This window comes from Rhodnius prolixus, unplaced genomic scaffold (genome assembly GCF_049639745.1).
Source record: "Rhodnius prolixus isolate KJV_2025 unplaced genomic scaffold, Rpr scaffold_13, whole genome shotgun sequence".
NCBI lineage: Eukaryota > Metazoa > Arthropoda > Insecta > Hemiptera > Reduviidae > Rhodnius > Rhodnius prolixus.
In genome coordinates, this window is record NW_027411583.1 from 2,552,316 (window position 1) to 2,572,370 (window position 20,055).

General features: G+C 29.8%; 1 protein-coding gene across 1 annotated transcript in view; it reads right to left on the reverse strand.

Annotated features, from left to right (window-relative positions):
- The window catches only part of Madm (MLF1-adaptor molecule), a 243,375-nt gene that overhangs the window by 6,977 nt on the left and 216,343 nt on the right, over positions 1 to 20,055 (reverse strand). The window contains exons 4-10 of the mRNA XM_074115896.1: positions 19,748 to 19,878; positions 12,105 to 12,199; positions 11,142 to 11,225; positions 5,079 to 5,366; positions 767 to 926; positions 436 to 613; positions 225 to 344 (exon numbers count right to left, since the gene is read on the reverse strand). Of these exons, the coding sequence (XP_073971997.1) occupies positions 225 to 344; positions 436 to 613; positions 767 to 926; positions 5,079 to 5,366; positions 11,142 to 11,225; positions 12,105 to 12,199; positions 19,748 to 19,878 (1,056 nt within the window). The remainder of the gene's footprint in view (positions 1 to 224; positions 345 to 435; positions 614 to 766; positions 927 to 5,078; positions 5,367 to 11,141; positions 11,226 to 12,104; positions 12,200 to 19,747; positions 19,879 to 20,055) is intronic.

The following is a 20,055-nucleotide window of genomic DNA, read 5'->3' on the forward strand; positions in this document are numbered from 1 at the left end:
ATCCCTGTCGTTGTGACTTTGTAGAAAACTAGTAAGTTTTATGCAATACAGAGCTTTATTTTGAATTTTATATAAACAGACATTACTGAAGGAGTCCCAGCAATACTTGGTAAAGTCTAATTTCTTGACAATTAATGGCTCCAGTGAGCCACAATCTTAAAATAATCTGCAAATATATATATACAAAAATAAGTAAAATTTTAATTACAAAGGAGATCAACTACCTCATTGATAAATCCAAAGTAGACAAGCTCCTGTGCCAGCACAAGTGAATTGTCTATCTCAGATACATGACAGGTCAACTGTCTGTTCATTTTATCATCCATTCTTAATAATATAGTCATCTGAAATATGAAAAATCCATGTAGATAAAACCATTTAAAATATTTATTATTAAAAAAAAAAGTATTAAAATCTATTTTAGAGTAATTTTACCATTAAGTCACAGCTTTGTTCTTTCGGTTTAACGTTGCACATCATATTAACAACCCTTCTAGCCTCAACATCCACCGGTTCAGGACTTGCTGATTTTACAGACTCCGTCATTTCTGGTGTGGCAGGACGAGGTTTTGCTGGTCTTTGTTTATAAGCTGTGAGAGGATAAATGCCGAATCTATTTTCAAAGTAAACAGAAAAAAACAAAATATGGAATTTTATTAAATATTATTATCACAGGAGAAAAGGTTTTCTTCAATTGTAAATAATATTTTTTATATTTAAAGGAAAGAAAAAAAATTAACACGAATCATTTTTTTTTTCCACATACTTGACGTCTTCTACGAATTTTTCTAATTTCTCTGTAACAGCAGTGTCTGACATCTTGTACTGGACTGGTGGTTGTTCAGGGTGCCTAATTTCCGCTAGTACTGTATCGCCAGACAACATTCTCTGCACTATTTCATCTGTTAACGTCTCAGAAGTATTCGCTAGAATTGAAAAACATAAATTATACAAAGTAATAGAAGTAAAATTATTAATTATGTAGTCATAATTAACAATAAGTTTGAAAAATTAAAGAGATTAAATAAAGCGTCCATTGCAAAAAATTAAAAGTCAAATCGAATAATCATTATGAATTTTTTTGAAGTCGAAATTTAAATATTTGTGATCAAAAAAAGGTTCGGCAATTGACCTCAAGTATCTATCTAAAAAAAAAAAGTTATCTAGGCGAATGCGAGTCTCTAGCAATGTAGGAATTAGTATGATTTAAAGAATGGAGGGTAACAAACGCCTGCGTTGTTCTTTCATTAAGTGCTTACAGGAGTGGTTCGGTTCATTTCAAGGTCGTACCCTTTCATCTCTACTCCATACAGCGCAATAATACATGATGACCAATGTACCTCCTTTTAGCCAACAGAAAAAAGAAAGTTCTCAGCACCGATAATGCAAGACTTTGCATCAAAATGGCTCAAAATTTAAGGAGTTGGAGTTAGGATCTTTGTCCTTCTCATAGTTCCAAGCCCTTCCCTTTGAAATAGCTCATTTTTCGTCAGAGGGTAAACATTTTGAAGAAGAGATGAGGGAGAGAAGCAGATTGTAATTAATAGCCCTCAAAATACTTTCGTGAGAGTATAATAAAAATGAAAAACAGCACCATGTCACAAAAATTTCGTTGAATTTACCACCCCAACAGCTAAGTAGAGCAGATGGATGAGAAAAATTAATAAAATTAATGATAGAAAGAATGGTAAATCTCAAGATAAAACAACATGAACATGAACCAAGAACTAGACTGAAAATATAGGCAGCAGAAGTTATTAGAATTGATAGTACCTCTGGAATAATAAAAAATTGAATGAAGCAAGGCAATGAGCATTGCAAAACAGAATGAATACACATCTGCATATTCTGCTGTTATGAGGATGATCAATTGGTAAAAGCCTAGATCAAGAGGACAAGGAATTTACTATAATGCACAAAACAATTGAGATTTTTAAAAAAAGTGGAGATATGAAAATATATTCAACAAAAAGCGAAGAAGAATTTTAGTAGAGAGCAAAGATTAAATTAAGAAGTCATTTCAAATATTTGGGATTTAGCCTTGGTAACTTCCACTGAAAACAAAAAAAGAAGGATATTTTATATTTATAAAAGAAAATAAACGAAAAAACATAAAACTGAACTCCGTGTTACAGGGCGAAATATTTTAAACAGGAAATTTAGATCAGTTGATAAATGTACAATTAATTTAAAAGAATATTGCTTTATGCGTCCTATTACTGAGATCTAGAATAAAGCTTTGAAAGAAAAGCTTCCATAGGTAACAGGAGAAGGGCAGCTCGAATATCAAAGCTGAAAAAGATTAAGATACATTTAAAAAATATAAGTAATTAAACCGTGTACTTCAAAAAGGTCGAGAAAAAAGAAAAATACAGCATTAAAACTACACGAGATATAAAAAGTAAAAAGAATAATTTTAAAAAGAGATAAAAGATATGGAAGCCGATAAGAGTGAGAGAGAGAGTGATGAATAAGTATGTTCTAATATAACAAATCAGGAAGAAAGAACATTTAGAATGTGGAAAGATAGGCTGCCAATAACAATGTGTACTTCTCAGAATTGGACACAATTACAAAGGGTAGCAAGCAGAGACAAAAATCCATTCCTAGATCACCGCATTCATTCATGGATTGTTAATAATAGAAATAACAACAATAAGCTCTGGCATGAACTCACATCCGTCTTTGTTTTAGGGCAATTCTCAAGTTTTGTTTTTTTTTAAACTTAGTAATTTTACTAAATGCTAATTGCCACTATAACAATGGCTTAGATTTTAAACAATTACTGTCTCATTAAAATACATTGAAATAACACTTTAGAAGCGGACCTCAACCACACAGTACTCACTATCCAGCAGTACCCCTTATTCTACTAAATCATTACTTGGAAAAATGTTACAAATAAAAAGTGTAGAACTGAATGTGTACCATGAGAATGTTGCGGAAAGTCGATGGAATCTCAAGAAAGGGAAGGAAAACATCAGTAAATTGATACGAATTGGAAAAATTAAGTTTGAAGTACACTTTGATTATTATTAAGAAGATCTAAAAGCGTTTATTTCCTATTAAAAAACAATTTTCAAATATTTTACACGATAGGAATAAACGAAAATAGTTTTAATTTACCATATAAGCATGCTATACAGAGGGGGGTTATTCTTTTAAAATCTAAATTTATTGTTTGCAATTTTTCCACACAACCTATGTAATATTATCAAACAATGGAAAATGAATTTATTTAATCGGTTTAAATTGACTTATCTGCCGGCGTAATTATTTATAGTTTAAAAATTAGTATCATTTTTCAAAACTGAATAATAACTATACGATAAAAAGTTGTAAGTAGAACTTTTTTTTTTATTTTTTTTAAATTGTTTAAATTAAAGAAACGGCTGTTAAGTTTATAAATAGTAACGTAAATGACATATTGGTTATGAGGTCATGTGGAGCATGTGAACATTTCAGAGAGATTAAGTCTTATGAACGCTTGAACATTATGCAGTCTTCTTTTTTTTGTATTTTTGTATTTTTTTTTTTAATAGAAAATAGAAAATGAACATGTTTTAGTTAGGCAAAAGATGAGGAAAAATGAAATATATTGGCGATAATCAAATGCATTTTAAAAAAAAGAATAAGAAATAATAATCTTTAGTAAAAACTGTATCAAATAAGTGATTAGAAAAAATAGTCATCAAATGAAATATAAAAAGATTAATTAAAAAAAAAACATATAAAAAAAAATAATACATACGAAAACAAAACTCACACATAATAACAAAATATTGTGCAATACTGTTTATTAAGGCGACCACGAACAATATTATATAAATTGCAAACGTATAAATCTGAGATGTAGTATACTTTAATAATTGCTGTGGTAACATACTTCTTTTAATCCCTACTACTAAAAATGAAACGATTTGTTAACACACTTGGGCGACTTAATAAGCGTGCGCAAACAATTCTTTGTTGAGGGAGTTTATTTTTAAATAGTTTCTCTCTAATAGAGTGTCAGTTATTCCACTCCTTAAATCAAATCTTAAGATGTAAACATAAATGAATGTTTTATTAAGGCTTCCATTATAAATGGTGATTGTAAACACCCACATGACTTTTTCCTTTTTAATAATGATCAAAGTTTGATTTATTTAAACTGTCAAAATGTTTGCTAAAACTTACTTTTCTTAAAACTTAAAAAAAAAGTATTATTAAGAGATGTCAAAAAATATTTAAATCACTTAATAGACGCTTTATTTATACAAATCATTAGATAATAAAAGTTCTAAAGTTATTCATTAATAAACAAATTAAAACAGAGGCAGGTTACCTCTTTGGCAATCAAGAAAAAGCTTTGCTTCCAACTTCTACTATTGCTTCTCTTTAGTGCCCTAGATCAAGAGCTTTTTTGGGGAGAATTTACTACTTTAGGTTACTAAAATTGAACCTATTTGTTGTCTCGGATGACTTATTAACGACCACAAACAATTTTTTGTTGGGGAATTTTTCATTCATTAAATAGTTTCTTTTTAATAGATATTATACTACAAATTAATGCCCTAAGAAGCTCAGAAGAAGGGTACTTGAAAAGAAGAGAAACAATACCAGTTTCTCTAAGATTATCTCTGGGAATAGACTCATAATTCAAGAACTAGTGAATTTAAGAACTAGCATAAATTGTATGAATAAAAATTAGAATAAAAATTGATAAAGAAACATTTTATCAAAATATTGGCAGCTGATTTCAACAAAATGAAATAAAAACCATAGCTTTCAACTATTTTAAAAATGAGTTCATCAATAATATGAAGTTAGCTTTGCAAGAAATTAAAATTCCAAGAGTCAGTGCTCTGATACCAATAATATTTTTAGCATTAACTCGTCTGATTAGTTGCAATAAAGCAAGTCAAGGTGACTAAACAATAAAAAAGAAAGCGATTAACTTAGGCAATGTGACCAAATAATTAAAATGGCAAGTAACGTTAATTAAAATATTTCATAAGCAGCTAACGAAATTCAAAAATTTCGAAGCTTTTTACAATTAAAAACAAAACAAATTTTTTTTTTTGTTTGTTACATACCAAACATATTAACATAAGCGTCAGCGGCTAGAAGCTTCAATGAATGAACTTCAAACAGCAGAGGATGGAATAATAATTCCTGTGCGGATGGCCTTTTTTCACCATCTCTGGCTAAACATTTTCTTATTAAATCTTTTTGGCCGGGATCGTCCAAACTATCTATTGTTCTACGTATATGTTCCTCAGTCACAAGTGTACCCGAATCACCATTTCCTTGTATTTCTAAAGCAGCCATCTCCAAGGCACACATACCAAAAGAGTACATGTCTACAGCTGGAGTCGGGTTCGCTGAAATCACAAGGATAAAAATCATTAGCACTTTCAAAAAGTCTTTTTAATAATCTATTACATAATTATATTAAATTATATTCTTATTAGATACTTGAATTTAATTAAAAACAAAAATAATAAAACAAAATAAATGATTAAGGTTCAAATAAATCTGGAAAAACAAATTTCGTTTAACCATCTTTTTACTGTTAATTACAAAAAAAAAAAAAAAATACTTTACTTAGAAAATAGTTACATAAAAAACATTTTCAAGTGAATCTAGGCCAAAAAAATGTAAATATGTAAGTACGGTTGCATTTAACTGAAGTGAAAATTAAAATAGAACCTCCTTTAAGTAAATCTTGTACGAACTTTCTTAAAATAAACTTATCTGAACCTTGGTGGAAAGTGAAATTCTACTAAAAGTAGTAAAATGAAAAATGAAAAGAAAAGAAGAAAAATAGAAATTAAAAAATAAAATAAAACAGTAAATATCTCAACTATTGCCATATTAGAGTGCTTTGTTTCTTAATGATTCATTAAATGAGTATAAAAATTTAAATTTAAATTTAGTATTAAAACAGTATATTCTTCTTAAATCTCTCTAAGTTTAGAAATTATAATTACTTTTTAGCAAAAGAAGTTCAACACACAAATGGCAATGGCAGAAATAAAATGAAAAATGGAATAAAATAAATACCACATTTTTTTATTAAATTCGCAAATAAAATATTATAAGATTTGGGGGCACGTTTTATTATAAAATCTTTCTAAAGCTCTTTTTAAGTATATCGATTATTTTTAACACATAAAACTTGAAATCAAAAGGTTCGAGTAACAAAATAAAAAAATGTGGTAAATAAATCTTTACTAACATATTATAAAAATAATAAAATCAATAAATGCTTATAGCGAATTGTTTTAATTTAACTAACCTAAAAAGAAGGTTGTGATTAAAAATTAAAATGATCAAAAAGGCTAAAAAAAAAAGACAAAAATTATTGAATTTATGTATTGTTGAGACCAATTATGTGCACAGAAATTGAAGTGCTAACATATTTCTGGAATATATTACCAGCGAATTCAACCAGATTGATGGTTGAATGCACTTTTCAGTGCTTTCTGCTAGAAAATACATATTTTTGACTTAATATATGAATTTAAAAGTCTGGACATAGATTAGTCTGTTTTTCTTTTAGACGTGAAAGAGCTTCGAATCCTTTTTATCTATAAATCAATACAGAACAATCTTATCTACTAATATAACGACTTTTCAAGGTAATAGTTGGAAAAATGATGGCATGATGTTTGCAAATATGATAAGCTACTGATCGTCTGGGGAATGCAGACACACTTCCATAACTGTTCAATTAAACAACAGTTCAAGCATTAATAACAGAAGCAAGAAACTTGATTAGAATCTTCTGTTTTAAGAGGTAACAATTATTTTTGTCGACCTTTTTATAAAGAAATAGAACCTAAAAGGGTTCATTAGAAAATCTGGAAATGATACAAACACCTGTGTGTTTGACACAACGGGCAAATCATCAATAAATCCAAATAAAATGAAATCATGACTGTTTACATGAACATTATTTGATTAAAATAATCAAAATTACAAAAAACCAAAAAGAAAAAAATCAGCGACATCAATGAAAATAAAGTAGATAGTCTTGCCATGGAGTGAAAGGTATGAGGAGTTCCCTTTCTTTAAGGGATATGCATAATTTTAAGGGTGTACGTAGGGCACGTTCTTTGCTACTTTGGCTTTAAGGAGAAGATTGAAGAATACATCAAACGGGTTAATTTTTATAGGGCTGCCAGAATGAAAATGGCCTCAAGATCACCATAACTACTGTCTACTGTGGCCAGTTTCAAGCTCCTTAATTCTACAGCATCCCTTCCAAGCTTATTCTCCAACAAAAACCTAAAATGCATGGTTTTCTAGGAAGTACATTACCTCCTTGAAACCTAGGAAATATTGTAAAATCTTGTGGATTGAAGAAATAAATTTCGTCAGCAGATCTACTTGGAAGTCACCTCCATTTCTGTGGAGTTACGGCAAGAGACAACACACTCTAGACTCCAAGCTCTTGGTGGAGTTCTACGGTGTCTACCAAACAACAGACCTCCTTTCCGCAAACTAACTGCTTACAAAAATCTGAACCAGTCTTATACGGGAAAAAGCTATCAAAACCAATACTCTCTTGGTACTGAGCTCTTCAATGTCTAGGGTTTTTGCACCCCATACAAGTAAATGTCAACAAATCTTTGGATTTTTATTTTTTTTAAGTTGGACAACATACGAACATAAAAGGCTTTTTAATAAATAATGCCTCGAGTTTCCAAAACAGTTGAACATTAAAAAAAAAGTAGAATAAAGTTTTCAGCCTTTTGAAAAGAAATCAATAACTTTATAGTCAATAAGTCAAAGCATTATAATATACAATTCGCTATGAGCACAGACAAAAATTGGTCAGTCTTTACTTTTTATAATTTCAGTTACCTGAAGTTTGAATTCATCTTCAAGTGGGCAACTGAAGTTAATAAGTGTTCCCGTTTAAAATGCGATTTTGTTTTTTTTTTTAAATTAAATATTCCTTAGTCAGTTTTCACGATGGTGATTTGAAAATAAAAAGAAAATGAGAGTGCTAACCAAATTAATTTGAAGTTTCTATTTTTTAAAATTTAAAGATTTAATTATAAAAAAAGGTGACTTTTACTTTTATTTCAAATTCAATTTTTTTTTTTTTTTTTTTTTAATGTAGAATTTCATTAAAAAAATATATTGTATGTTTTTTGTGCCACCAATTAAAAGGAATCTTAAATTCCAATCAATTTACCTATGTACTGTTGATGATGTATAAATGGTAGTTAATCACGTGCGATCTTGCAGTTGGTGAATTTTTAAAGGTTCCACACATCAATGTATAACAATGTATACTTTTTTTTTGGAAAACTGATGCAGGCTTTTGGATGTATATTTCTGCAAGTCTATATATGACCAATTTTTCAGGGGAAATACGTAATTTTTTGTTTTGTAATAAAGATTAAACAGTTTATTCTCAATTTGATATTATTGAGAAATAATAAATGAATTCTACAAACAATGGATGCTTAAACAAATTGGGGCATATTTAATTTTCTTTAAACAAATTCTTGAATCTTAAACAAAGGCAAGCCTTTCATATAAATGAGTATTTGGAGCTTGCAATTTGGAAAAAAAAGTGATTAATGATAATATTTTTGTACAATGGAATTTTATAAATGCTACTAAAAAGAAAATTATTGCATAATTTAGAATTTAATGTTAGCTCTAAAGCCTTTTTTTTCAGTAAGGCACTTTTTATGACAATACAGTGAAAGTAAACTATGGGATAGCAATATTAAAGTACACTCTCTGAATGTAAATGTAATGGCAAAGTTTTAGGGAATGAAGCACAAATTTAATAAACAAATAATTGGGTCCAAAAAAGCTTTCGTCATTACAAGCATATTTCTTTCTTTTATTTTTGCAAGTAATGAAAAAAACAAGTACACAGAATAATAAGACAAAAAAGATAACGATAATAATCAGAAACGAATATAAGAAAAAGTATTTTAATATTGGACGAGAATATGTACTACTTCAAAATGCCCAAATTTACAAAATATGAAATAACAAATTATTAATTTTAAAGTGTAAGGATCAACAAATACTCATGTTACATTGCTGAATATTTTTAGACTTCAAAAACTTGAAACCAAAAAATGCCACAATTAAAAAGTTTGACTTGAAAGACAGATAATACGATATCTTGGAACATCGCATTTATGAATAAAACTGGAAACCTAAAATCTCTAGCAGAATTTTGGAAGCTGTTCAAATTAGAACGGGTTTTCCTTGGTCTTGTTTTCTTAAATTCACATTGTATATCCTCTTCCAACACCTGGCTACTTCCCAGGTGGTGTCTAGATCTTTCTTCAATGCTGGCATTGCAAAAAAAAAGAGAGGTCAATTGGAGGCACTTCCATCTACCCACGGAATCCACAGGCATCTTTCCAATTATGCCTAATACCAGTATATTTTATAGTACATATGAAAGAAACTGCAATGGGACAAGCACAGAATACAAGCAGGTGGGAGCCATTCCGAATCAAGAAGGCAGAACAGGCCAGGAAATGCTGAATCGCCTAAGAACAAAAAAAAAAAGTAATGAACGTCTTCAAACAACTTCTTCTGTAAGAGACTGAATCATAGCCAACGCTTGATTAATATTTTGACCAGGTCATAGCAGTTGAAAATAAGAATCAGTAAACAACTGTATTGGACACTCTCTTAGGAGAGATAACCAGAGATAGACGACATCAGAATCAGAATTCCAGGTAAAGGCATAGAAAAAAAAAATAGTAGTTTGAAGTGGAGTAGGTTGGTCAAACCCCTAAGACAAAAAGAGTCTATCAATTGTCAGGGCAGTGGTTGCTGATAAGAAAGCGCTTTAAAAAATGACTACTGCCTCACTAATCTGAATCAACGCTAAGTAAGATCATAATTAATGTTTTAGAGCAATGTTGCGGAGTCAAGAAGTCCATGCAACTGTGCCCAAAATTAGAGATGGAGGTTTCAAGGAAACAATAAGAATTCCAGTAGATCTTCACTCCACCTCAGGAGTAAAAAGAGCTTAAATCCACTTCTCAGATATTTGACAAAGGAATCTAAACTAGATTTAAGTCTAGATCAAGCATGATGTATTTGTGCCCAATAATGTTACTCAATAGTTTATGTTACACAACATGGTCTGGTGCATCTTTACTTAGTACATATCTCATTCAAATTTATCTTCTAAATAAATAACAATTAATTAAAGTATGAATTAATGCCTGGACTTCAGGATATGAATTTATTTTAATGAAATGAGGTAAACAATTAAAATATATATATTTTTGAGAAATAAATTTGGCATAAAATGTTCTTATCGTTAAACATGAGCATATTTGCAGACACAAATCTTTTTTAAAAAAAAATTGAAAGCAACTTTAAATAAATATTGAAAATATCAAATAATTAATCCTGGCATCAATTTACCTACTCTAATTTACGTTAGTTACCCTCTGTTTTGAACAAAGGTCTTAAATTATTATTAATATTATTTATTTACTTTGTAATTTAAGGTTTTTGTTCAAAACAAATGATGAAATTTCAATCGAAATTATAATGTAAGTAACTTGACATACTTACACAATTCCACGGGTATACCTACAAGGGTTCTTTTAAGGGTTATAATAGTAAAAGATACTAATTTTTTTTAAAAAGTGATTTTTTCAATTAGGTGAACAATTCTTGCTTGTATGATTAATAATTTTGTTCAAAAAGTTACATTGCCAAATGAAATCAACACAAATTTAAAACTAAGAATAGTTTTATAACATGCCTAATGTACAAGATGAAACGACATATTTAAAATTTCAAGGCATCGTAACAGAACGCTCATCTACAGTCCTTAAATTTTTATTTAAGGAAAGAGAATTGTATTTAATTATATGAGGCTAAATTTTAATAATAAATTGATTGGGAGTTGTTCACTTAATTTTTGGCAATTTCAGCCCAAAAAATTCCTGAAATTTGAAATCACACTAGAGCTCACTTTATTTCTGTGATAGAAAGTACTTTTTCTTTTTTTTTTACGTTTACAATTTCAAAAAAATAAAAATTTTTAATGCAATTTTATGAATGAGTTGTAATGTGATTTGCAAGGTATGATTATTTGTTTTATTAGTTATTAAAATTAATTAAAAACACATAATTACTCTTACCTCCATAATCTGGAGCTATGAAGTGCATATTTTTCATATTTTCACGGCACGTCTTAACATGATGATGTATGGTATCAGGAGCCACTGTAATATATAAATGCCAAATTTGAAATTTTAAATTCTTAATTCGTTTTCTTTTTTTCTACCTTAAATAAATGCATTTTTTTTTTTTTGCTACTTAAATAATTTCAATGTATAAATAAAAACATTATTCGTACTAGATATATCTTTGTAGATAATCGCGACGAGTGGGTGGATGGTGGATGGGTACAGGTGGGCGGGTGTTTCCATGTGAGGTCCCTTTCAATCCCTAACCTACACCGGTTAGTCTGTCCTACCCAATCAATTTCTTTGTGGAACGGTTATAACTTTACCCCAAACGGACGAACGGCCGGCGAACCTACCCTTGCGCGAATTAGTCGCGATGGTGTACCCGTTTCGCGCCGACCCGATGGGACCACACACGCTGCACACGTCGCTCCCCTCCCTTTCCACCATATAAATCGCACCCACATATTCTTCCTGAACATAATAACAATACAAACATTGTTATAAATAAAATTCAATAATTTTTTTATTTTTCTTTTTTATATAACACAATCTCACTCCTTATTTTTTATTGTTTTGTTACCAACATTACCATTTTTATACATACCATGGTTCCACTCAAGCTAAGGCAGAAATATAAAAACAAAAAAAGTAAATATTAAGTTCAATTTATATTTTCATTTTATTTTTTTTGAAAATGTACACAAGCATAAGCAGCACACACTAAAAAAAATTATTTTAATAAATAAATAAAAATAATAGAAAAATGAAAAACACATAAAAATAAGGGAAGTGAGATTATTAATATTTTATACATATTTCTTTTTAAAAAATTACCGATTTTAAATATATTACCGCAACGATCGCTTTTTTTTTTTTTTTTGGTTTTTGATGTTTTTGTTATATTTTTTTTACCTGATCCAATTTTCACTAATCCATTGTGCTGAATAAATATGGTATCGCACGTGAGGTTTCCATGGATGATGGGTGGCGTGCACGAGTGCAAGTAACTGCAAAATAGAAATCATCAAATTGATTTACCCCGTTTTTTGTGATTTGTTTTGATTTTTTTTTTAGTATAAGTTGGAACACTGGCAGCCGTAGATGTATCTCGCTGGGATGAAGTAGCAGTAGTTCAGATGATCATCATCACTGAAGCATAAAGCTGGAACTTAAAGCTCGGCTAATAGAAGTGCTGAGCCAAAATAAAAAGATAGAACTCTCAATGAGGACCTATAGATCTAAGCAAATCGTTCACACAAATACGCTATCATTCGTTCAAAAGAAAGTTCTTACTAAGATCGTCCTGTCGTCTTCAAATGTCGGTTGTATTAGTTGAGTTTAGCTCAATTCACTTCTCACCTAATTTTGGTATCGTTCACACATCTTGTACTATCATAACTAACAATAATTCCACTCATATTATTATTTATTATTTTCTTTTTTTATACAATACATACAAAATAATAACAATGGAATGATAAATAAAAAAGATATTTAAACATTCCAACAGTATAATCATGAAACTATTACTTTCCTAAAAAAAAATAAAATAAAAATAAAAAATAAAAAAATAATAATAATATATAAAAAAAGATCCATCCACAAAAGCACAGCTCACTCACAAACATCTCTTTACGAAATTAAATGAGATTAAAATAATAAATCAGACACGCCAAAAAAGTAATTGAAATAAATACATCCGATACCTATCATTCATTAAATCAATCATTTTCACAGTCATTCACAAAGTGTGAAACGCATTTAAATTCATTCACTACAATAAGAAAAAAAAAATAAAAAATAAAAAAAAATAAAGAAATGTCAACATTATAAAAAATGTGGTAATTAAAAAAAAAAAAACATACTGCTCAAAAAAAAGAAAAAGTTAACACATTACCTTGAGTGTAAAGAATATTTTAGAAAAATATGTTATTCACGCAAAAAAGAGTATTATTGGATTGATTGTTGCATAAAACATTTATAATGGATTCATTGCTTTATAACAGAAAAAATAAAAGACGCAAATGACCAATAATTTCTTTAGAGTGCCTCCAGAAGTATGCAAGTAAATTTAGCCAAATCCAAATAAATTTTATAAAATACTTTGGATTTTATATTTATGTAAAACGTATGTTAATTCAATATATTCTTTCTTTAGCTAATTTGAAACTGAAATGAATCTGTTAAAAACATTTCGCACTGCAACATGGGAAGCAGACACAACAAAGGCATCAAACAAATAATCTCTTCAGATTTAAGAAATGAGTGGAATATTTCTTTGATTCTAGCTATTTTTTCTTTCTTTTTCTGCCTTCATTTTTCGATTACTCTAACAACAAACATTATGTTAAATTATTAAAATTGAATATTTTGTTATTAATATTAAAGCTTAGATAAAATATTTCTGGTACAACAAGATGGAGCGTGAATCCTTATATATAAATGCTTCGTTTAACAGGATTATACTGCCTACAATTCAAATAATACAATAAATCTTACAAAAAAAATAATATAAATCTTACGATTTCGTATTTTAAAAACAGGGATAACTTGAAATAGAGTAAGCGATTATTTATGGATAGAAATAATAGTAACAAAAAATGAATGGTTATTCGTCAAAGTAGGACCAAAAAGTAGAAGTAATAGATCCTAATAAAATAGTAATATTTACCTTTGCAATTGCTTTCTATAGCAAAAAGAGAACTCAAGTAATTGTTTCTTATTGTTGAAAATGTGTTAGTTTGTCACGGTCTTTCTGTGAAGTAACCGTGACCCGAAGATTTCAGCAATTCTACTTGATCTAAATGCTATGATATGGAGCTAGTACTCCTTTCATTGGCCCGGAACCAGTGTTGGGGATCACTAGGGGTGCAGTTCGTGAGGCTCTCAGAGATTGGATCTGGAGAGAACATGAAAAGTACTGAGGGTGATACTTCCTGGGGTCAAACACAGCAAGAGGGTTATATGCTCTTGTTGTGCTAACAAAGAACCAAAGTGACTCTGATAACAGGCCTATTCACAGGGCTCGGAAGGTTCAGAAAGCATCTGTACAAGATAGGGCTTATTAGCTTGAAACCGTTGTGCAGATTGTGGTCAGGAAGAGGAAGAGAAACGGCCTCTCTCACCTGTTATTCGATTGCGTTGCAATCGAGAGATCTGCGCAACGATATCTTTGGTACCTTGAGACCAAAGGAGATTATAGCGCAGAAGGAACTGGTAGGGAAAGCCTTCTTAGAAGGGGAGGTTTCATCTACTAGACTTATAGGGAAGGCACAATAAGCCTCTGGTGGCTGCGGTGCCGTGGGGCATGGGTCCCGTCCCGCCGTTCAAATCTACATGCTATGCTAGTCCAAAGGAGATCAAATAAATGCAAAGCACTTCTAATTGATCTGGTCATATCCATTTTCTGTCGGATATATGATATATAACAGTTTTCTTTCACTCATTACACTAAGTGAGTGAGAATGGTTTACTTAGGGTTAGAAAATGCAAGGGCAACGGTTGCTTGGACTCGAACACAGGCCATTCTGTATTCAAATCCAGATGTAACCACTAGCAATAATTAGTAATTCCACAATTTTAGACAAAACTCGAACAAGAAAATCAATTCTTAAATGAAACAGCTAACAAAGGTTCTGAGATTAAAAATGATGAAAGATTTTGAAAAAAAAACAAAAACAAATCTGTTACTGAGTTCAAACCAACTCTTCTCTCTTTTATTGTGAATAAACCTGTTAAAAACCATCCTAAAACAAGATAAAGTGCCATTTATTTCTATTTTGAGTAGCGTTCATATAAAACAATATGGTTGTGTTGCAGATTCCTTGAAGTAGATAAGTTTTGACATTACCAATCATAGTTAAATATATCTTACTTCAAAGAACGAGAACTCCCACAAAAAAAGGATTATATTTTCAATTATAACTCAAATCTTTTCACTAAAGTAATAATTTATAAAAATTTTCAATTATTAATTATTTTCATACGAATAGAAAACAAATCGATTTTTTTTGTTTTGGTTTGTTAACGTGAAAATAATGACTTTTTTTTTTAAAAGTAAAACTTTTTGTCAAATTTTACCAGAAATAGTATTTTAAAAAAATTAGAATAAATAACCCTTTTATTTAATTTAGCGTGTGCCTCAATTTGTAACAATTTTAGGAGAAAACAAAAATTAAACAACGCGGTAACCAATTTATTTCTCGAATTACCGTTCTATCAATATATTTTGGGTATGTATAATTTAATACAAAAAGCAAAATCTACCCGACACATAAAATAGAATTTACGATTTTTCCACGAGAAAAACTTGCTCTTTTTTTTTTGTTGAAAAAAAATTATGTGTATTCTACTTAACTTATACTTAAAACTTAATATTACTTAAATTATGGTAATTAGTGGTTTTTATACATTAAATACTTTGAAAAATTGATGCTTCGTTTAATGCGAAAGATACACATTAAATAACATAAAAATATATAATCAATATGTTTATACTTACATAAGTATATAAAAATATATATCTAATAAAGGTTATAAAAATTGGTACACATTACAACAAAAAATAATAAGTAAAGTAACAGTAATTCTTTTAACAATAAACGAAGCACCATTTTTTTTAAAAAATTGATTTTGAATTCTTTAAAAAACAATAAAAATGTATTTAAAAAGTATAAATATATATATATATACAATTAAGACAAAACATTTTTAATAATTTTTTTTTGGTACAACAATGGATTGGTATTAGCAGGAGTTGTGTAATAACAGAACACTTTAGTGCAATGAATTTTTGTGTTATTAAATTTATTCTTTATTTCTTTTACTTTTTTTTTTTTTAATATATCAATTTTTCAAGTGAAATTGACTCTACGCATTTTAATAATTTAAAAAAAATAAATAAATGACTGAAGAGATAAAACACTGGAAGCTTTTCTTGTGTGCGGCACCAAATTATGTAATTCATATTCACATGAAATCCATTTGATGCCCATAATAAATTGTCACAAGAGATTTTGGACAAATGTCCGACTTAATATTTGGCCGGTTAATAATTTTCAAATCTGGGATTAGCTGTTGAAATAATGTTTAGAAAAATCAGTTGCAGTTGTTCGCTAATACAAACTAGCATCCTTATACTAGGGCGCCGTGTCACTCTTATTCGTTTGTTAAGAGGTAGTACTCTTAGCCAAGACAAGGTAATAGCGAAATTAACATGATCTGGGTGTACAAAACAAGAGCGACTTTGACATTTTATGGAAGTAGGTAAAAATCTATTCTAACTAGAAAACTAGATTTTCGAAAGAACTATTCAAGAAAAACCATGGTGGAACTTAAGGTGAAAGAAATATATACAATGCCTCAGACTAGCTGATGTTTACCTTGTAGAATTAATGATGTGGAAGGATTTATTAAATTAAAGGGCCATTCCTTCAATTTAAGAAAAATGAACTCCTAATGGGAGATTTTGTCGCTCAAAAAAAAAAAAAAAAGGGTTCATTAAAATGAAATACTCTTCGGAGAAGAAAAACTCATGCTTTCAGATTCCTCTCTCTAAACTACTAATCAGCAGTTAGGACTGGATGTGCGGTATGGATTAAATTAACATCACGTATATAAAAAAGGATGTCTCTGAGGCCCATGTCCTTGGATAGAAAACCAGGGATTTTCTTAAGATGACTATAGTTCCTGAAATAAGGAGAAGTACCAAAATTATAATCTGAGGTAAGGGATTTTTTTCCCAGACTCTATAAACAAATAAAACACATTTCCATAAACTGAAGAAAAATGTGGGACATCTTCAACGGATGTAATCAAAAATATCCAGCGCTGCGGATCTAGACAATTTGCATGTTTAAGATCCTCATTCCAAACTGGATTACTGATGGCACTCATCCAAAACATTTAAAAGAAGCTTCACTTTTAATTTCAGGTAACCTGAAATGGGTGATGTTGGAGCATAAAACAATAAGTATCCAAAAAACTTCCAATGAAACGGAAAATTGAAAAACTATCAGCGTCTAATTGGAGACGTATCAGAGCGGTCAAATAATTATAATGAATATGGCTCTACCCCATTCATTTTACGTAATTAATATTTTCGGATATGTAAACGAATGATTTCTTATTCGGGTCCGTAGGGCTCGGGAGATCTAATAGTGGTAATGTGTGAAACATTCTAGCTCTTGCAGAGTCAAAGGAACTTCTGACAGATGCTGTGTTGTTATACAAAAAGCATTTGGAGGAGTTTACAAAAAATAAATGAAGTTATGCCTATATCATCAGATGGGCTTCACATCCTAGTACTGATCAGTTTGGAAAAGGATTTATGCTCTCTAATCTTGCATAGAGGGTAGGATTATACAGAAAACCTAGTACTGGAAATGGATATAAAGGACTCCCTCTAGCTAAGTAAGAAGTCATTATAAGCCACCAGGCCCAATCTGGAATAAAATAGTGTACGATAAAAAAAAAAAAAATCCAAAACTTAAATGATTCCCAAATTATCGCAAACATTTACTCCCATTTTGTTTGAAAGTTTTTCAATTAAGGGACCTCAACGGCTTAATTTTTTTTGGAACTTGAGAGCTAACAGCAAGACTCATGGAATATGATGTAAAATGAAGCCTAATTGAACTTAAAAAACTTTATATTTCACACATTCCAAAATATAAAAATAAATCAGTGTTCGTTTAATTTTATTAGGTATGTGACAAAGGCATTTCTAGAGTTCATATGAATAATAATTAACTTAAAATTAGATTTCAGCTTTGGTTAAAATGTTTGTTTAAAATCAACATTCTATTCAGTAGTAATTTCAAAATTTTCAAAGCAGCTATATATACAGACATTAACAAAATGAATAAATTTCTCTCTTTTTTAATTAATTGAAATTAATATTTTTTAGCTCAAAAAAGTTCTATTGAACATTTTCAATCCTAAACGATTAGAAATAAATAGATAAAATGGACTATACTAATTTAAACCAACAAAAAGAAGAAATAATTATTTTGATTTAAGCTAAGAAGGTTATACAAGGTTCACTTCAGAGCTTAGGATTAATAACATTCTTTTACAACATACAGAATGATTTAAGGGCTTTGCAAAATTGGAGAGATGTATAAAATGCACATCTCAAAATTAAATATTTTTTTTTTTCCAGAACATCGTATATGTAAACAAATGTTCTGATTAAAAAGTTTAAACAAATTTTAAAACTGGAAACAACTAGGGAGAGGCTCTTTGTTCTTTTCTTGCAACTAATTATCACAACACATATTTTTGGTTATGATCCAGATTTTTTTAAAGAAACGAATGGTAATTGAATCAGCTTTTTCATGATCAGCAATGCTGCAAGCATTACATAACAAAGCATCAATAAAAGCGAATTGATGCTTGCTTGCTACAGATTTTGAAGAAGTTTAAGGCCATTGCAAAAAAAAAAGACACAATAAACATTAAGGAAACTCAACCGCTACTCAGCTTGTTGTGTATGTTTTCAGAGGATACTCAGGTCCAAATTGTACTGTAAACTGATTAGTTATAGAAGGTCAGTAAAAACCTGTAATGCTTTTGATGAAACTTTAAATGGATCTGGAATATTGTTAGTTTGCCTCGAGAAAAAGCATTGAAAAACACCACCAATCACAGCGTCCATTACTGAAATTAAATCAAGGAGGCGATATTCTGACCGACCTGAAAGGTAACCTACAGCCAGAGGGTTTTGGATAGGATACAACTTCCTTCCACTCACACTAATTAATTAAAGTAGCCTTACACCAGAAACATACTAATACAAAATTTGGAGAAGTGTCATCATGAAGTGATGCTGCAGCTTTCTCTGGTACCAAGCACGCCTAGAATACTCTAGACGAAAATTGACATCTCCCAAAAGACCATCAATTAAATGAAAAGTTCAAAACTCAAATATTCAACAAAACAACTAGTGTTTCAAGATAAAATGAAACATTAGTGAGACATTTTGAAAATGTTCAAGAGTTTAAATTAATAATAATAAAAAAAAAAATTAGAAAAAAATACTAAAAAATATTGGTGCCACTCACAGAATAACAACCAATGTTCTTCGCTCTCCTCTTCCACTAATTACCACAAAATTATGGGCTCGGTTTTCTTTTTACTTCAAAGGAAGGGAAAAAGGAAAGGAAGACTAAAAGTTAAAGAAAAGACGTAGGTAATGGAAGGAAAAACATTTAAAGGATGCAATGTAAGGAGAGGTTTACTGTGCCCAAGCTTTCTACTATTATCCTTAACAGAATAAAGAAATTAATTAAATTCCGACTAAAACAACAACAGAAATAACAAGAAATTTCAGAAAAATAAGAAAAAGTTATTGACTCTAGACACTGACAGTTATTGACCAAAGAAGGATAACAAGTAAAAAAAAACAATGGACACTGTAAACTCAGAATGAGGAGTAGATAATCAGGATGGGAGATTTGTGTCTGATAAACACACAAGTGTATATTTGTGTAAACAAAATAAAAAGAATAAAAAAAACACGATAAAATTTAGATGAACAATTAAAAAAGACTCACTTGAGTGCTGAGAGGATCTGCGTACACCATCGTTTCCATGCCTGCAACGGTAATTTCTTCACATTCCTTTTGGTCCTCTTCAGAAACTGTTTCAGGGATCCCGAAGACATGTACTCAGTGATGAAGATAACCTGTATAATTATTCAAACTTTTAATTAGATGACTAATATGGGAATTATTTTTTTAAATCCAAAAATCTTTGTTCATAGGTCGCCTTTAAACGATAAAATATAACTATGACTCCGAGCTTAACGAAAATTGAATATCGGACCAAGAAAAATAAGTGTTAAAAGATACAAAAATATCAT